Source organism: Lithobates pipiens, unplaced genomic scaffold (genome assembly GCF_037356315.1).
Source record: "Lithobates pipiens isolate NorthernLeopardFrog02 unplaced genomic scaffold, aLitPip1_a1.2 Scaffold_95, whole genome shotgun sequence".
Taxonomy (NCBI): domain Eukaryota; kingdom Metazoa; phylum Chordata; class Amphibia; order Anura; family Ranidae; genus Lithobates; species Lithobates pipiens.
The window spans coordinates 165,462-185,879 of record NW_027507918.1 but is presented as its reverse complement, the minus strand read 5'-3'; the positions used below and the strand labels follow the sequence as shown (position 1 = coordinate 185,879).

Genomic DNA, 20,418 nt, shown 5'->3' with positions numbered 1-20,418 from the left:
TGGTATGGTGGGGGATACTTTATCTCTGTTTGATGCTTTGCTTTTTTGTACCCCCATGAACAATGACTACTGTGTTGGATGGCAGCTATTTACCAACCATTACTCTGTTTTGTACTTGAATGCCTGCTACTCCATTACTGCAAGCAATGTATTATTGTTTACTCTGTGTACTGTACTTTGATGTTAGTATTCTGGAGCACTCAGTCGCTCAATGTATGTGCCTATTTTTTTCTCTTTATGTCTCAATAAAAGTTCGTATTAAAAAAAAAATGTCATTTGGGTACAGTGTAGCACGACTGCGCAATTGTCACTCAAAATGCAACAGCGCTGAAAGCTCAAAATTGGTCTGGGCAGGAAGGTGTTTAAGTGCCCCCCGGTATTGAGGTGGTTAAGAGAGTTGGGGAAGATGCCAGAAGAGAGGCAGAGATTGAAGACGTGGGTTGGAGAGTGTAGAATAGAGCCAGAGGGTGATGGTAGCATTTGCGAGAGAGAAAAAATCCAGAGGGCAGATGGTTAGCTGGACGTTAGCAAGTAGTTTAGCAACCTCGTCTATAGTGGTGGGGTTGAATGAGGGAAGTAATGATTGACCCTGTGGGCATGAAGTGTAAAGCGTGGAGGGTATCTGTACAGCAGAGATCTCCTCGTGAATTATATCAATCTTCTGTTTGAAGTGATTGGCGACCCGTTAGCGGGTGGAGTTGGTGGAGGACGAAGTAGAGAGTTGAAAGTAGAGAAGAGTTGACGGGGATGGGATGATAGGTTGCTAATGAGAGAGATAAAATAGGTCTGCTCGGCAGTGAGGAGGCTGGAATTGTATTTTTAAAAGGGCAGATTTATATTGGTTGAAATCTTTCTGAGACTTATGCCGTGCACACACGGCTGGATTTTCCGATGGGAAATATTAGATGTGAACCTGTTGTCAGAAAGTCTGACCGTGTGTACGCACCATCGAACATTTGCTGTTCCGCCAACAACTGTTTGCTAGCAGGTTCTCAAATTTTCCGCCAACAAAACGTTGTTGTCGGAGAGTCCGATCGTGTATGGGGCATTAGTCTTATGCCAAAGGCCAGGTCTTTATTTTTCTCAGAAAATAGGTGCAGGAACTCCTCCCTTCCAAGTCACCCTTTGACTCCACCCCCCTACCCACCTCTGAGCACCATTCCTTGGGTCCAATGCTTACCCTCTTCCCAGTACCACCCCCACCCCTTTTAGAGAATAAAGAACCGAATATAATCTTGTGGTGCAAAGTATTTTATGGAATTTGTTAACGATAACAAGAAAGGCAGTGAAATACTGTATATCTAGCAACAATAGACACCCCAGCGACTATAGATGCCCACCAGCAACAATGGATTCCCAACAGCAACAATGGATTCCCAACAGCCAGCATTAATAGACCCTTCAGCAGCCAGCAACAAAGACCCCTCCCTCAAAAGTGGATCACTCCCAGCAACGACTGACCCCTTTGCAACATAATACCCACCCCTCCCCCCCAGCAACAATGGAACCCCCACAAGGTTCTTTTGAGTGAAACCAGTTTCCTGTTGCTCATTTTCGAAGCCCCTTGTGGGGTTCAGGGCTTCAGAATAGGAGGTTGTAAAGGGGAATTTATATTGATATGTTTGTATAAAAATAACAGGACTACAGTTCTAAGATCTGAAGATTATGTTTTGGTTTGAAATATGACTGTAAAATGAAGAAATTAGGAAGCTGTTACTATTGACTTATTTCTGTTTTCCTGTAAAGAAATAAAGAATTTAAAGAACCCCCATGGGCAAAAGAAGATCTCCCCGGCAGCTAGCGTCCTCCGTAAAAATAGATCCCCTCCAGCAACAATAAATTCCCCAGCAGTTAGCATCAATAGACCCTCCAGCACCCCTTACCATTCAGTTCTGGAGGTGCTGGAACTGCGTTCCCCCACGTTCCTGCTGAAAAGAAGACCTGCCAAAGGCACTCAAAATCACGGCTACGTTTTTTTCAGACTTCTAGTATCATCTGTTTGCCAAGGTTGAAGGGGTCGGGACCTGATTCTGTGTGTAGTGAGGGGGGTCAGTGTGTCCGGGGAGGATATAAGTGAAGCGTTGCAGACAAAAGTGGCTATGTTGGGGCAGGACAGGGGTGAGATTTTGTCATAGAGGTGATCAGTAGCAGAGTGGAGAAGAGAAGGGTTGAGATCGCAAAGGATTCTATGGGTAACTGTTAGGTGGTAGAAAGGAGAGGAGGTGGAGGAGAAGGAGAGAGTGAAACTAATAAGGTGGTGGTCAGAGAGTGGGAAAGGATTGTTGAAGAGATTGAATGAAGGGCAGAGGCGGGAGAAAGCAAGGTCAAGGGTATTGCGTTCAGAGTGAGCAGAAGCATGTATCTATTGCTTCAGGTCAAAGGAAGAGGTTATACTGAGCAGTTTGGAAGTAGCAGGAGTGTTAGTATTAACAGGGATGTTGAAGTTACCGAGAGTGATTGTGAGGGTTTCAGAAGAGAGAAAGTAGGGTAGCCAGGCGGAGAAGTCATCAAGAAAGGCTGATACTGGTTCAGGGTGCTGGTAGATCACAGCTATCCTTATGCTGCGTACACACGTAGCAGACTATCCGGCGGACTTAGTCTGGCGGACTTTCCGAACGAGCTACTTGTCCACACACGACACTTTTTCAGTGGACTAATACGGCGTACTAAGTCCGCCGGACTATCTGCCGTACTTTTGAAATGAACGGACTCGCTAACACACACGGAGGAAAGTCTGCTCATTTTGAGCGTGTCTCCAGGTAGCCGAAGGAGGCGTTGCTGGCCCCGTCACCTGGTATGGACTTAAAGGGGAATCCCTAAGCCGAAAAATCGGCGTGGGGGTCCCCCCCAGGTACATATCAGACCCTTATCCGAGCAAGCTACCCGGCCGGCCAGGAAAGGGGGTGGGGACGAGCGAGTGCCCCCACCCTCCTGAGCTGTACCAGGCTGCATGCCCTCAACATGGGGGGGTGCCGTGCGGCCCCCCCCACCCCAAAGCACCTTGTCCCCATGTTGATGAGGACAAGGGCCTCTTCCCGACAACCCTGGCCATTGGTTGTCGGGGTCTGTGGGCGGGGGGCTTATCGGAATCCGGGAGCCCCCTTTAATAAGGGGGCCCCCAGATCCCGGCCCCCCACGCTATGTGAATGAGTATGGGGTACAATTTACCCCTACCCATTCACCTGTGAAAAAAATTTACAAAAAAAAAACAACACACAAGGGTTAAAATAGTTTATTGCACAGCTTCGGGGGTCTTCTTCCGTCTTCGGGGTTCTTCTCGCCGGACTCCTCCTCTATCTTCTGCTCTTTTGCTAGCTCTTTCACTAGCGGAGGAGACGCGCTCAAAATGAGCAGACTTTTCTCCGGGCGGGAAAAGTCCGTTCATTTCAAAAGCACAGCGGACTGGCACACACACGGCCAGATTGTCCGCCGAAATGCGAGTTCGGCGGACAGATTGGAGTGCAAAAATACTTTCTTAGTCCGCCGGACTTTTGGGTAAAAAAAGTCCGCCAGAGCCCACACGGGGGAATTAGAGAAACTGATGAATGTAATGTGCCTCAAATGAGGAGAGTGGCAGAGGGAGGTGGGTGACGTACCTGAAAAGGTGCCATGTGGGGCAAGAAGGGTGCCCACTCCCCCTCCCTTCCATCCACTGGCTCTAGGGGAGTGAGTCTGCAGAGGAAGCAGTGTCGGATTCATGAAGCCAGGTTTCGGTAATGGCGAGGAGATTAAATGAGTTAGCCATAAAGAGGCCCCAGAGAAAGGTGAGTTTGTTGCGGACAGAGCGGGCATTCCAAATGGTGCAAAAGAAGGGGAGTCTGCGTTTGGGAAGAAGGGAAATGAGAACTAAATTGTGTGCATTGCGGCTGCTGCCAGAGGGTGCAGGGTAATGGGTGCATTGAGTACAGTTAAGTGATGAAGGCCCGGGGTTTGGGGATATATCTCCAGAGGTTAGGAGAAGCAGAAAGGTGAGGGAGGGAATATGGGAGTGTGATTTATATAAACGGACATGCCCCAGTGTCCTGGAAACTTTATTAGCGCGTGGATTTAGAATTAACAGGAGTTGGTGAGTGCAGTAATAGGGAGAGGACAGAAGTGAGGGTGGGGTATATAAGCTGTGGGGTGGAGAAGAGGGGTGAAGGAGAGTTAGTTTAAAGATAGAGGACAGAGCTGTCGGAAAGAGTGGCAGAGAGTGTACGTTACAAGGGAGAAAGAGCTGAAGGGGTAAACAAGGTCACCTGATGTCTGTCTGATGTTTTTCAAAGTAATTTCCTGTGTACATTCCCTGCCAGCATTCGCTGAAGTGCAGAGTCAGATGTGCTCCCACTTATAGAAGTACCCCCACTTTGAGAAAGAACCCCAGCAGCGAATGTGCCTTCACCAAAAGATGCTTAGTTTTATACTGTTGGGGACGGCGGTGGGTGGTTTCCAATGAAATAATTAGGAGTTAATAAAGGATGGCGGGCTAAACAGAGCAATATTATCACTATAGAAACAGACTTGCAAGAGGGCACTAAAGATAAGAACAGACCATAACTTAACAAGTACTAGTATCACTGGAATGTGCACACAAAATATTGAAAGTGACAACCAATGATCCCAGCGCCCTATGCAGTAAGTCAAAACTCACCCTAACAAGCTGCTATCATACAAAAGGACAAATCACAAAAATATATAGTATACCGTATCCGTACCCTAATTACCCCGCATATACTATATTGACAGCGCTAAAACAAAAAAGGGGAAATAATCAAAAAATAAAATATAATAAATATATAGAGGATAAAATATAATAAATATATGGAGGATAATAACTCAGTGTCTAAAAAAAGTCACAAGCAAGTGTCCATAATATCTCCAAACATATATGACTCAATATTCAATTGAGCTATCACACTTTGGAAAAAAGTTCAGAAAAGAAGATCCATCTCCGAAGAAGAAAACACCAGTGTGCGAAGGGTCTGACGGCCGGTGACACCCCTTATGGTAATTCACTCACCAGAACCCAAAGGGTTAACAGGCACTTCACTACGGCTGTAGAAGTAGTCCCACTAGTGTCCCTCCGGAAAATCGTCTTATCATGACACCATAGGTTCCTCTCTCTCGGGCTCCCTGCTCTCTCACCGATAAGAGTTCACTTAATTCTCATTCACAGCCCCAGATCCACATATAGAAAACAATAAAATATAGATTCCATAGTGCAACACAGCTTTATTCATTAAAAACACTCATGCGCTTAAAATCATACGTACACAATGTGCACAGCAAAATGTCACATTTAAAATGTCACTTGCAGCGATAACGAGGTGGTCTCACCGCAGTCCTGAGCGCGTTTGGTCGAATACTGCCTCAGCTTCCACGGCGGGTCCCGGGTAACCACTCCGAATAGCCTGCTCTGGTGACGTATAGCTGCCTGGTCACGCCCATACGCGTTTCGTCATCACGTCTTCGTCCGTGGGCGTGGCCAGGCAACGCAGCTAGTCCATTTAAATACCTTGCGGGGCGGGAAGCCAGATCAAAATAACGCCCACGTCCGGCCCCCTCTCCTCGCATTCGATGTGACAATGTAATGACATCGCCGTATAAGCGATCGTCATAACAACGGCCTGCTAAAAATCACTATCTAGCTTAAGGGGAAGGAAATGAAGAAAACCTTCTGCTTTGTTCATTGTTACATGATTAGGTCCCGCCGTGCAAGCCATCAGCATACCGGCCAGGATACTGATAACAAAACCTTATCCTTATTGCCTATCTAAAATACCTGTATGCCTACCCCATCACCTATATTAGTTTAAACAGGGCATATCATTACTATGATATAACAAATCCGGGGCATACTGCTGTAGATATTATGAGTCTACACTAAACCATATTACAATATGTCAAAGTCACCTATGTGCAAACTATAAGTGATCAAAATTATCACTCACTGATCGACCAATAAGCACAAAATCCCAATTATCCAGTCTAGATGACAGAGGTGAGAAAAAATGAAAATGAAAATAAAATGATATGATGGAAAAAAAATATAATACAAATAAATAAAATTAAAAATAAAAAATAAAAAATAAATAAAAATGAAAATAAAAATCAAAATAAATATAAAAATAAAATAAAATAAAAAATGAATAAAAATCAAAATAAAAAATAAAGAAAATAAATAAACAGAACTGTGAAAATGAAATAAAAATAATGATAATACAAATGGGAATGAAAAATAATAAAAAGAGAATAAAAATAAATAAAAATGAAAATAGAAACAAAATTGCTGAATATTAGAACCCATGCATTGGATGATAACAATACGCTCAAACTCAAATCCCAACTTTTCTATAATAAATAAAATCAATAATCACTAATAAAGCAGTTAATATCTAACTCTATGTTCAAACCAAAAGGACTCAAAGTATTTGTACGGAAAATCCATTCCGTTTCTCGCTTGGATATCTCCCGGACTAGGTTGCTGCCCTTCCAATCAGGAAAGATCCTATCCACTCCCCAAAACTTGAGTCCAGTTGGGTCCCTACCATGTTCACGTCTAAAATGTAGGGAAACACTATGTTCTTTATAACCGATGGAGATGTTATAAATATGTTCTGCTATCCTGGTGCATAGCTTTCTTTTAGTACGTCCTACATACATAAGCCCGCATGGGCACTGAAGGACATATACTACATGCGTGGTAACACATGTAATGAATTGATCGATTTTGAAATTTTGTCCATTACCAGTAGAGGTGAACTGGACCAACCCTCTTAGATGATTACAAACTGATTTGCAAGCCCGGCAGTTGCGACAGGCATAAAAGCCAGCTCTATCCCAAAACATAAGCGGTTTAGAGGGAGGATCCAGAACCTTTTTAACTAATTTATCCCCAAAGGAGGAGTTCCGCCTATATATAAACCTAGGTCTATCCGGAATGACATCCCTGAGAGTCTTATCCAATTTAAGAATATTCCAATATTTTTGGATAATACCCTCCACCTCTTTATATTGAGTATGTAGAGTACTAATAAAACTCCATTCCTGTGTGTTTCCAGTTTTATTTTCTTTGGGTCGTAAACATTGTTCCTGAGGAACCCGAAGAACCCGTTGTAACTCTTGGTCCAAAATCTCAGCTGGGTAACCCTTTTCAACAAATTTGTCTCTAACTAGGGACACTTGTGTCAGGTAATCAACATCAGAAGTACAGTTTCTCCTCACACGGAGAAACTGTCCCTTTGGAATCCCCCTTAACCAAAGGGGGTGATGACCACTATGAATGGGGATAAAACTGTTTCTGTCCGTGGGTTTGAAAAACACCTTTGTGGATAGGTTAGTCCTCTCTCTCATTACTGTTACATCGAGAAAATTAATAGTTTGTTTACTCCAACTAAACTCTAATTTAATATTGTTGTTATTATTATTTAAACTATCGGAGAAGCTCATCAAGGAATCCTCAGTGCCCTGCCAAATGAAAAACAAATCATCAATATACCTTTGATAAAATAATAGTTCACTTCTTCGGTTTGCAAAAATGCGAAAATCCTCCCATTGGCTCATAAATAAATTAGCCAAACTTGGTGCGAACTTTGAACCCATCGCCACCCCTTTCTTTTGGTTATAGAATTTGTCATTATACCAAAAGTAGTTGTGAGAGAGGCAAAACTCAAGAGACATACTCAAAAATTTCTTCTGGATAAAAGGCAAATCATCTCTCTGGGAGAAAGCCCAGTTGAGAGCCAACAGAGCGTCCTCATGTTGTATAATAGTGTAGAGCGAGGCTACATCCGCCGTTACCAGATAAATCTCAGCTTCTGCAGGGAACTCAACCTCCCGTAGTAATTTTAGAAAACTAGTGGTATCTTTCAAATAGGAACGTGTAGTGACTACACTCATCTGCAAGAAGTGGTCTAGATATTGTCCAATCCTTGCAGTCACTGAGTTAATTCCATTGACAATTGGTCTGGCCGGGGGGTCACTCTGATCTTTATGAATTTTGGGTAGTGTATAGATGTTAGGAATTCTGTTATAACTCGGTACCAGAAACAATTGTTCTTTCTTCGTTAAAACACGCATACAATACCCATAATTCACCAGATTCGTCAAATCCTTACGATAAGACTTTGTGGGATCTTTAACTAATGGTGTATACGTTGTTTGATCTGACAGCATATTAATCAGCTGAGTATGATAAAACTGCTTGTCAAGAAGTACCACACCTCCCCCTTTATCAGCTGGTCGGACTATTATATCCTTCCTCTCCTCTAGGGCTTTAATCCCTTCTTTAATGTGTTTGGGACAGAGATTTTTCTTCAAAGGCAGGATATTCAAGTCTCTGAGCACTGATTGCTTAAAAACCTCCACCTGATGATTAGAAGGTAATGAAGGATTAAACAATGACTTGTTCCTGAGTCCACTATTAATGCCTATTGTCTCACTGTTCCTATTATTCATTATCATGCTATTGTTTGAAAGCATGTATTTCTTAATATTAATCTTACGTACATATTTGTGTACGTCAATATAGACATTAAATTTGTTCATAGTCTGCCGAACAGAGCATTTTAAACCAGCGTTCAAAATGTTCTTCTCCTTCTGGGATAAAATTGCTTGGGTCAGATTGTAAATCCCTGTCATTCCGTCTCCCTGCGTCTTTTTTTGCTTGAGGCGCTTACCGGCTCTGCAGCCTCTTTTGTGATGGTTTTTAATTGCCTGATTGGGCTGTACGGCATTCCCCCATCTTGGGGTTGCCTCCATTCCTGAGTGTTCTGAGTGGTTGGAGGGTACGGCGGTCGGCCCCTCCATGGACGTCCCCCTCTTGATCTCCCTCTCCATTGACCTCTCCCTCCTCTCCCTAAAAAAGGGGGCCTCTGAGTATTATGAGGTGAGGATGATCTCAATAATGGTGTAAATCGGTTGTATGTGTCAACCTGATAAGGCCCTTGTTGATTATATACCGGGCGAGGGTCCCTATATCCCTTATTTGGTTGGTGGTATCCCTGATTTTTCTGGGATTTTTTACTTACTAAGTTTAATTTTTTTGGCAGGACTTCATCAGTCATCCTTGGGATATTCCCAGAATTTTTTGATGTTCCTGATGATGATTGAATCCCTACTCTACCCTCATTAATCGCTTCTTGTGTTGGTGGCCTATTACCTTCTTGCCAGCTATAAATAGTATGGTTTCTGAAGTCATTGTAATCTCTCCTAAATTTTTTTATTTTCTTTTTCTGTGTTTCTCTATCTACCTTTTCTAACTTCTTCTGAATATCATTATTAAAAGAAACCCATTGTGGACTGCCCCTTATTGGTTCGAGTGATGCTTGTAAATCTGCAATCCTTTTTTCCAGGATCACCATTTTTTTCTTTTTACGTGTTAAGACTAATTGCTGCAATTTGTAGCCAACACCATTAAAAAAATCAAGCCACTCTGACATAGAGCAAATATCATCAAGGCCGTCTTGAGGTGCCACATCCCACCTCAGACTTCTCATTATTAATTTGTCCTTGAGATATTGTTCAAACGTACAGATATCCCACCATGTACGGACTTGTTTCTCCAGGGTGTTGGCCAGAGCTGTCAAAGTTTCGGTGTAATCATTATCCTCAAGTTCCCCCCCTTCAAAGGAAAAAACTGTTTCTAAATCGATCTGTCGATCCCTCAAAAAATTGGCTGCCTCCATGTTCGCTCAGGGTAAATAAAACAATGTAACAAGTACTAGTATCACTGGAATGTGCACACAAAATATTGAAAGTGACAACCAATGATCCCAGCGCCCTATGCAGTAAGTCAAAACTCACCCTAACAAGCTGCTATCATACAAAAGGACAAATCACAAAAATATATAGTATACCGTATCCGTACCCTAATTACCCCGCATATACTATATTGACAGCGCTAAAACAAAAAAGGGGAAATAATCAAAAAATAAAATATAATAAATATATAGAGGATAAAATATAATAAATATATGGAGGATAATAACTCAGTGTCTAAAAAAAGTCACAAGCAAGTGTCCATAATATCTCCAAACATATATGACTCAATATTCAATTGAGCTATCACACTTTGGAAAAAAGTTCAGAAAAGAAGGCCAAAAAAATTAAACTTAGTAAGTAAAAAATCCCAGAAAAATCAGGGATACCACCAACCAAATAAGGGATATAGGGACCCTCGCCCGGTATATAATCAACAAGGGCCTTATCAGGTTGACACATACAACCGATTTACACCATTATTGAGATCATCCTCACCTCATAATACTCAGAGGCCCCCTTTTTTAGGGAGAGGAGGGAGAGGTCAATGGAGAGGGAGATCAAGAGGGGGACGTCCATGGAGGGGCCGACCGCCGTACCCTCCAACCACTCAGAACACTCAGGAATGGAGGCAACCCCAAGATGGGGGAATGCCGTACAGCCCAATCAGGCAATTAAAAACCATCACAAAAGAGGCTGCAGAGCCGGTAAGCGCCTCAAGCAAAAAAAGACGCAGGGAGACGGAATGACAGGGATTTACAATCTGACCCAAGCAATTTTATCCCAGAAGGAGAAGAACATTTTGAACGCTGGTTTAAAATGCTCTGTTCGGCAGACTATGAACAAATTTAATGTCTATATTGACGTACACAAATATGTACGTAAGATTAATATTAAGAAATACATGCTTTCAAACAATAGCATGATAATGAATAATAGGAACAGTGAGACAATAGGCATTAATAGTGGACTCAGGAACAAGTCATTGTTTAATCCTTCATTACCTTCTAATCATCAGGTGGAGGTTTTTAAGCAATCAGTGCTCAGAGACTTGAATATCCTGCCTTTGAAGAAAAATCTCTGTCCCAAACACATTAAAGAAGGGATTAAAGCCCTAGAGGAGAGGAAGGATATAATAGTCCGACCAGCTGATAAAGGGGGAGGTGTGGTACTTCTTGACAAGCAGTTTTATCATACTCAGCTGATTAATATGCTGTCAGATCAAACAACGTATACACCATTAGTTAAAGATCCCACAAAGTCTTATCGTAAGGATTTGACGAATCTGGTGAATTATGGGTATTGTATGCGTGTTTTAACGAAGAAAGAACAATTGTTTCTGGTACCGAGTTATAACAGAATTCCTAACATCTATACACTACCCAAAATTCATAAAGATCAGAGTGACCCCCCGGCCAGACCAATTGTCAATGGAATTAACTCAGTGACTGCAAGGATTGGACAATATCTAGACCACTTCTTGCAGATGAGTGTAGTCACTACACGTTCCTATTTGAAAGATACCACTAGTTTTCTAAAATTACTACGGGAGGTTGAGTTCCCTGCAGAAGCTGAGATTTATCTGGTAACGGCGGATGTAGCCTCGCTCTACACTATTATACAACATGAGGACGCTCTGTTGGCTCTCAACTGGGCTTTCTCCCAGAGAGATGATTTGCCTTTTATCCAGAAGAAATTTTTGAGTATGTCTCTTGAGTTTTGCCTCTCTCACAACTACTTTTGGTATAATGACAAATTCTATAACCAAAAGAAAGGGGTGGCGATGGGTTCAAAGTTCGCACCAAGTTTGGCTAATTTATTTATGAGCCAATGGGAGGATTTTCGCATTTTTGCAAACCGAAGAAGTGAACTATTATTTTATCAAAGGTATATTGATGATTTGTTTTTCATTTGGCAGGGCACTGAGGATTCCTTGATGAGCTTCTCCGATAGTTTAAATAATAATAACAACAATATTAAATTAGAGTTTAGTTGGAGTAAACAAACTATTAATTTTCTCGATGTAACAGTAATGAGAGAGAGGACTAACCTATCCACAAAGGTGTTTTTCAAACCCACGGACAGAAACAGTTTTATCCCCATTCATAGTGGTCATCACCCCCTTTGGTTAAGGGGGATTCCAAAGGGACAGTTTCTCCGTGTGAGGAGAAACTGTACTTCTGATGTTGATTACCTGACACAAGTGTCCCTAGTTAGAGACAAATTTGTTGAAAAGGGTTACCCAGCTGAGATTTTGGACCAAGAGTTACAACGGGTTCTTCGGGTTCCTCAGGAACAATGTTTACGACCCAAAGAAAATAAAACTGGAAACACACAGGAATGGAGTTTTATTAGTACTCTACATACTCAATATAAAGAGGTGGAGGGTATTATCCAAAAATATTGGAATATTCTTAAATTGGATAAGACTCTCAGGGATGTCATTCCGGATAGACCTAGGTTTATATATAGGCGGAACTCCTCCTTTGGGGATAAATTAGTTAAAAAGGTTCTGGATCCTCCCTCTAAACCGCTTATGTTTTGGGATAGAGCTGGCTTTTATGCCTGTCGCAACTGCCGGGCTTGCAAATCAGTTTGTAATCATCTAAGAGGGTTGGTCCAGTTCACCTCTACTGGTAATGGACAAAATTTCAAAATCGATCAATTCATTACATGTGTTACCACGCATGTAGTATATGTCCTTCAGTGCCCATGCGGGCTTATGTATGTAGGACGTACTAAAAGAAAGCTATGCACCAGGATAGCAGAACATATTTATAACATCTCCATCGGTTATAAAGAACATAGTGTTTCCCTACATTTTAGACGTGAACATGGTAGGGACCCAACTGGACTCAAGTTTTGGGGAGTGGATAGGATCTTTCCTGATTGGAAGGGCAGCAACCTAGTCCGGGAGATATCCAAGCGAGAAACGGAATGGATTTTCCGTACAAATACTTTGAGTCCTTTTGGTTTGAACATAGAGTTAGATATTAACTGCTTTATTAGTGATTATTGATTTTATTTATTATAGAAAAGTTGGGATTTGAGTTTGAGCGTATTGTTATCATCCAATGCATGGGTTCTAATATTCAGCAATTTTGTTTCTATTTTCATTTTTATTTATTTTTATTCTCTTTTTATTATTTTTCATTCCCATTTGTATTATCATTATTTTTATTTCATTTTCACAGTTCTGTTTATTTATTTTCTTTATTTTTTATTTTGATTTTTATTCATTTTTTATTTTATTTTATTTTTATATTTATTTTGATTTTTATTTTCATTTTTATTTATTTTTTATTTTTTATTTTTAATTTTATTTATTTGTATTATATTTTTTTTCCATCATATCATTTTATTTTCATTTTCATTTTTTCTCACCTCTGTCATCTAGACTGGATAATTGGGATTTTGTGCTTATTGGTCGATCAGTGAGTGATAATTTTGATCACTTATAGTTTGCACATAGGTGACTTTGACATATTGTAATATGGTTTAGTGTAGACTCATAATATCTACAGCAGTATGCCCCGGATTTGTTATATCATAGTAATGATATGCCCTGTTTAAACTAATATAGGTGATGGGGTAGGCATACAGGTATTTTAGATAGGCAATAAGGATAAGGTTTTGTTATCAGTATCCTGGCCGGTATGCTGATGGCTTGCACGGCGGGACCTAATCATGTAACAATGAACAAAGCAGAAGGTTTTCTTCATTTCCTTCCCCTTAAGCTAGATAGTGATTTTTAGCAGGCCGTTGTTATGACGATCGCTTATACGGCGATGTCATTACATTGTCACATCGAATGCGAGGAGAGGGGGCCGGACGTGGGCGTTATTTTGATCTGGCTTCCCGCCCCGCAAGGTATTTAAATGGACTAGCTGCGTTGCCTGGCCACGCCCACGGACGAAGACGTGATGACGAAACGCGTATGGGCGTGACCAGGCAGCTATACGTCACCAGAGCAGGCTATTCGGAGTGGTTACCCGGGACCCGCCGTGGAAGCTGAGGCAGTATTCGACCAAACGCGCTCAGGACTGCGGTGAGACCACCTCGTTATCGCTGCAAGTGACATTTTAAATGTGACATTTTGCTGTGCACATTGTGTACGTATGATTTTAAGCGCATGAGTGTTTTTAATGAATAAAGCTGTGTTGCACTATGGAATCTATATTTTATTGTTTTCTATATGTGGATCTGGGGCTGTGAATGAGAATTAAGTGAACTCTTATCGGTGAGAGAGCAGGGAGCCCGAGAGAGAGGAACCTATGGTGTCATGATAAGACGATTTTCCGGAGGGACACTAGTGGGACTACTTCTACAGCCGTAGTGAAGTGCCTGTTAACCCTTTGGGTTCTGGTGAGTGAATTACCATAAGGGGTGTCACCGGCCGTCAGACCCTTCGCACACTGGTGTTTTCTTCTTCGGAGATGGATCTTCTTTTCTGAACTTTTTTCCAAAGTGTGATAGCTCAATTGAATATTGAGTCATATATGTTTGGAGATATTATGGACACTTGCTTGTGACTTTTTTTAGACACTGAGTTATTATCCTCCATATATTTATTATATTTTATCCTCTATATATTTATTATATTTTATTTTTTGATTATTTCCCCTTTTTTGTTTTAGCGCTGTCAATATAGTATATGCGGGGTAATTAGGGTACGGATACGGTATACTATATATTTTTGAGACCATAACTTAAAGCGGGATTCCACCCTAAAGTGGAACCTCCGCTGATCGGATCCCTCCCCCCCCTCCGGTGTCACAATTGACACCTTTCAGGGGGGAGGGGGGTGGAGATACCTGTCAAAGACAGGTATTTTCACCCACTTCCGGGCATAGACTCCCGTGGGAGTCTACGCCATTTCCTGCCCTGCCGCGCTGTCTGCTGGGACACACACGGGTCCCAGAGACAGCGCGGAGATTTCCTATTGCACGGCGCGGCTCGCGCATGCGCAGTAGGGAACCGGGAAGTGAAGCCAATTCACTTCACTTCCTGATTCCCTCACCTAGAATGGTGGCGACAGCAGCCGAGAGCCGAGCGATTGATCGGCCTCGGCTGCCGGCATCGCTGGAACCCGGGACAGGTGAGTGTCCATTTATTAAATGTCAGCAGCTGTAGTATTTATAGCTGCTGGCTTTTAATATTTTTTTTTTTGGTGGAATCCCTCTTTAAGGAAAGACATAGAGAGAAAGTAAAGTATTGCAATGTGGACAGTCTGCACACAAACATTAGGAGGGCAGTTTTCAGTATCGCAGTTATGGGTGGAGTTGCAGCAGTGAGAACATACCCTCGGAGGGACAGAGAAGACATTTACAGATGAGACATTTTTAGATGATGAGTGCAGAGTTGGAAATGCTCCCCTTATAGAATTACTCTCACTTTGAGAAAGAGCCCCACCAGCAAATGTGCCTCCTTGCAAATTAAAATCACTGCTCCTTTAAAAAGGACAGTTTTTAAAATAAGTCATCAATACATGTCCCCCAGGGCAGTACGCCGGCCTCCATGCCATTTTTATGCCCAATAACTGGCATATAAGGATTCAACATGGAGACTTCTGATTTTTTCTAATTCGGGTCCCATAGACTTCAATAGGGATCGGTGTTCAGGTCCGAAATTTTCCCCTGTACGGCTGTTCTGGCAGTGAACTGAACCGGGGGGGGGGGGGGGGGGTTGTTAGCCAATGATCTTGGAGTCAAAACTGCAGATCTGTTGATGAAATGAAAGTCATCTTCTGCAATCCCTGATTGAGGTGTGAAATGTTTTACACTCGTATTATCTGAGAGTGATAGTGAAGGGGAAATGAGGAAGATATAGACGGCCCCTGGAAAGCTGCCAGTCCCTCGGGCACCTGCCTGGGGCACCTTGTGGGTAATCCGGCTCTATCCGTATGACTTGTGTTATTGCAGCCAAATACATCAACTTTGTGTTCCTTTGTCTGTGAAATGTTCTAATGATATGAAGGAGAATTCCTGACACAACGTTCCCTCATCTTACTACATGTCCTTTATTTCCCCAGATAGGGAGATTATTGTCAGGAGTCCTCCCATGTATTATCTGTGTTCCTCTGTATAAGGAGTCCTATGACTACGTGTCTCGGTGTCAGCCCCTCCCTGTGTAGGAATGTACAGAACTGGTTACTTTCACTTCTCTCTTCCGCTCTCAGCGATGGCGTCTGCAGATCTGAGGAAGGAGCTGGAATGTTCCGTCTGTCTGAACATTTATACAGATCCTGTAATCCTGAAATGTGGACATAACTTCTGCCGGGACTGTATTGGTCGTGTGTGGGATACACAGGAGGGGTCTGGAGGTTATTCCTGTCCTGAATGCAGAGAAGAGTTCCAGGATCGGCCTGCACTGCACAGGAACATAACACTACGGAACATAGTGGAGAATTTCCTGTCCACCCATCCGGATCAGGAGGAGTCCGGGGTCTTCTGTACTTACTGTATTCACACTCCTGTACCTGCTGTCATATCCTGTCTGCATTGTGAAGCTTCTCTGTGTGACAATCACCTGAGAGTCCACAGCAAGTCACCAGAACACGTCTTATGTGACCCCACCACTTCCCTGGAGAACAGGAAATGCTCCGTCCATAAGAAGATCCTGGAGTATTACTGCACTGAGGATGAGACCTGTATCTGTGTGTCCTGCAGGCTGGATGGAGAACATCGGGGGCACCAGGTGGAGACTCTGGATGAGGCCTCTGAGATGAAGAAGAAGAAACTGAGGAATGTTCTGCAGAAACTGATGACAGAGAGAGAGGAGATGGAGAAAAGAGTCCAGAGTCTGCAGGAACACGGGAGGAAAGTACAAGGAGAAGCAGATGATGAGACAGAGAGAGTCACTGTCCTGTTCAGAGACCTCAGGAGACGTCTGGAAGACCTGGAGAAGAGAGTCCTGAGGGAATTCTCCGGGCAGGCAGAGCGGATCTCCGGGATAATCAATGATCTGGTCCAGGATCTGGAGATAAAGAAGGAGGAGCTGTCCAGGAAGTTGCGTCACATTGAGGAGCTGTGTAACGTGACGGATCCACTGACTGTCCTACAGGAATCAGACACAGGTGACTTGTGTGATACTGAGGATGGAGATGATGAGGACAGAGAGAGACATGATAAACTCCTCCATGATGGGGGGGATCTGGATGTGGGGGGGATCTCACACACATTACACACAGGTCTATCTGATATCATGTCTGGGGTAAATGTAGAGAAATGTCCAGGCACACATGTCTATCCACATTCTACTACAAAGGGTGAAGGTCACATCAATGCTGAACCATCCAGGAGACCTCCCCAACCCTCCCCCACCATACAACCATCCAGGGGGCCTCCCCAACCCTCCCCCACCATACAACCATCCAGGGGACCTCCCCAACCCTCCCCCACCATACAACCATCCAGGGGACCTCCCCAACCCTCCCCCACCATACAACCATCCAGGGGACCTCCCCAACTCTCCCCCACCATACAACCATCCAGGGGACCTCCCCAACCCTCCCCCACCATACAACCATCCAGGGGACCTCCCAAACCTTCCCCCAACATACAACCATCCAGGGGACCTCCCCAACCCTCCCCCACCATACAACCATCCAGGGGACCTCCCCAACCCTCCCCCACCATACAACCATCCAGGGGACCTCCCCAACCCTCCCCCGCCATACAACCATCCAGGGGACCTCCCCAACCCTCCCCCACAATACAACCATCCAGGAGACCTCCCCAACCCTCCCCCACCATACAACCATCCAGGGGACCTCCCCAACCCTCCCCCACCATACAACCATCCAGGAGACCTCCCCAACCCTCCCCCACCATACAACCATCCAGGGGACCTCCCCAACCCTCCCCCACCATACAACACTCACACCTCCAGGCTGGCGGACCAAATATTGGGGCTGTACAGCAAACATCGGGGGTGTCGGGGATTACAGACATATTACTGGATGTGAGGACAGCTGCTAATAATCTACATATATCAGATGACAGGAAAACTGCATCCTACAAATCACATCAGAATCGCCCAGAAACACCAGAGAGGTTTCAGTATCATCAGGTGATGAGCAGTCAGAGGTTCTCCTCAGGGAGACATTACTGGGAAGTGGATGTCGGGGGGTCAGAGTACTGGATAGTCGGGATGTGTTACCCCAGTATAGACAGGAGAGGAGGTCAGTCACTGATTGGATATAATAAGAAGTCCTGGAGTTTGGAGAGGGGGTTGTTGATTAATCAGCTCTCAGTGAGACATGACAGTAATAAGACCCCATTACCCGGCAGTGTCCCCAGTGGGAGAGTCGGGATAGATCTGGATTATGAGGCCGGGCGGATCTCCTTTTATGATCTGTGTGACCCGATCCGACATCTCCACACCTTCACCACCACCTTCACTGAGCCCCTCCATGCTGGGGTATATGTAGGGGGAGGTTGTATAAAGATATGTGGGGGAAATCAGAAGTGAGAGATCTGCCCAGAGACATCACAAGGTGGATGATCTGATTGGTGATTGGTGGAATACTCATCCAATAGGAGGAAACAGAGGACAGGAAACATGAGGGATTTATTTATAAAGCTGCAGGTTCCGGGGCCGTCATCTTCATCCTAAACCTCACTTCACTACCTAGTGTGTCACTGACCAGGAACAAGCATGCAGGAGGTCAGATTGTTCAGCCTTCACTGGCTGCATGCTTGTTCTGGGTCAGTGACACACTACATAGTGTAGCCAGGATCAGGATGATGGCCCTGGGGTCTCCACCATCACTGTGTATCTATAGAAGAAAGGGCTATTTTTGGATGGAGTGGGGGAGGATTAGAACCTCAGTCAGATTTTTTTCTGCTATCTGGGGCTCCATTAGAGAGATTTCCCCTCACTTCCTGTTCCTGTGACAACATTTCTCCAGACAGGAAGTGAGGGGAACTCCCCAACAGCAACACAGACATAAATAAAAATCCTTTTCTTTAGTAGAGTAGGGGAAGGATTAGAACCCCTGTCAGGTCTTTATTTCTGTCTGTGTCCCTGTTGTAGATTTTTCCCTCATTTCCTGTCTGATAAAATGTTCTCACCGGGACAGGAAGTGAGGGGAAATCTCTCCAATGGAGCTCCAGATAGCAGTAAAAACCTGACAGGGGTTCTAATCCTCCCCCACTCCATCCAAATCTAATACAATAGGATTTGTCTAGACACACACTTTAATATCCACAATGAGAATTCCTACATTTCTGTCCTCACAGGTTCCTTTACATGACCAATCCATGGATCTGTGATTGCTCCTCCCCCCTCGCTGTTATTGGCTGTGATGATTAGCACTATGAATACAGCCAGTGCCAGTCTTGTTCCTATTGGTTATGATGTGGAGGGGGCGGGGATTGTGGTAGGGGTGTGGTAGTGTGGACATGTGATGGGGGAGGGGTATACAGTCTCAGGAAGTGGAAATCCTCGGCTCTGTATATGGGAATATTGATCAATGATTGGATATAGATATAACAATCAGACAGATTGGACTATTACTAGTATAGCACAGACCCGAGACTGGTCCTGCTGCTTGGTCCCAGGTAGACATGTGCACTGACAATACATTTGTTTGTTTTCGTTTCATTTTTTTTTTTGCTTTGCTTTTTTCGGAAATTAAAAAATTCAAAATTTCGGAATTTGAAAATTCGGAATGTGGAAATCCGAAAATTTGGACTTTCAAATTCCAAATTCCAAATTTTTGATTTCCAAATTCCAGGATTTTGAAAATTCTAAAATCTGAAAAAAGAAAGAAAATCAGTAAAATTTGATATAATAACTATTAAATTATAGGTATTGTAATTTCCTTCCAAATTGGGCTGTTAGTGAACGTAACTAATACAAATTTATGTGAAGTTCGGAATTATCGGAAATAACGATTGCCGCCTCTAAACCAATGGAATGGAAGAAATGAATACTGATACTGTGTGATTTTGCATTGTGCATTGTGTCCCCCTTCTTATTACTGTGTACTATTTCTGATATATTTACTACCTTTTCTATGTAATTCTTTATAATAAAACTTCCGTTTATAAATCTGTTTCCTCTCTGAGCCTTTAAAGTCCCATTGAATGGGGGAAACCTCTTTTCTGTAGCCGATATTTAACCTCAAATTTATGTCAGCAGAGCCTAGAACAGGCACTACCAAACGATCACCGCTCCCCCTGATTACAGGGAGGCCAAAAACTACATTTACCTAACACTAGTAGGCCACTGAGGGGCGCTACACTACAATCACTATTGTCCCTTCAGTCCCGGGACCTCTATAATCCTTATGGGGAGCACAATTGTTACATTTCCTGTATGGACATTTTCATTGGATAAAATAATGATATGCTTTGCTAATGATGAGATGACATGACTAAGTGCTTATATGCTAATTAGTGATGGACGAACTTCCGACGGGACGTTTCGCGAACGCGAAACGCGAACGGACACAAACGTTCGCGAAAACGACCGTTCGCCGCGGGCTCCATTGACTTCAATGGGAGGCGAATTTCGCAAACCTTTAGGTCGAATTTGCGGCCACGGGGTAATTATTAGGGGGTAGCACGTAGTCCCACCACCTGGACAATAGCATAATACATGTATGAGGTGAATTTGGGATCGATAACTACAAGCATTTTTTTTTTATTTGGGAAATTGTTCTGACAATTCAGG

The 20,418-nt window shown here is 43.3% G+C and overlaps 1 protein-coding gene across 1 annotated transcript; it reads left to right on the top strand.

Annotated features, from left to right (window-relative positions):
- Positions 1-15,894: 15,894 nt before the first annotated feature.
- On the top strand, positions 15,895-18,681 carry LOC143973758 (uncharacterized). The gene has a single exon (XM_077474602.1). It carries the CDS (start codon positions 15,919-15,921, stop codon positions 18,208-18,210), a length of 2,292 nt encoding a protein of 763 aa, XP_077330728.1. The 5' UTR covers positions 15,895-15,918; the 3' UTR covers positions 18,211-18,681.
- The last annotated feature ends 1,737 nt before the right edge of the window (positions 18,682-20,418 follow it).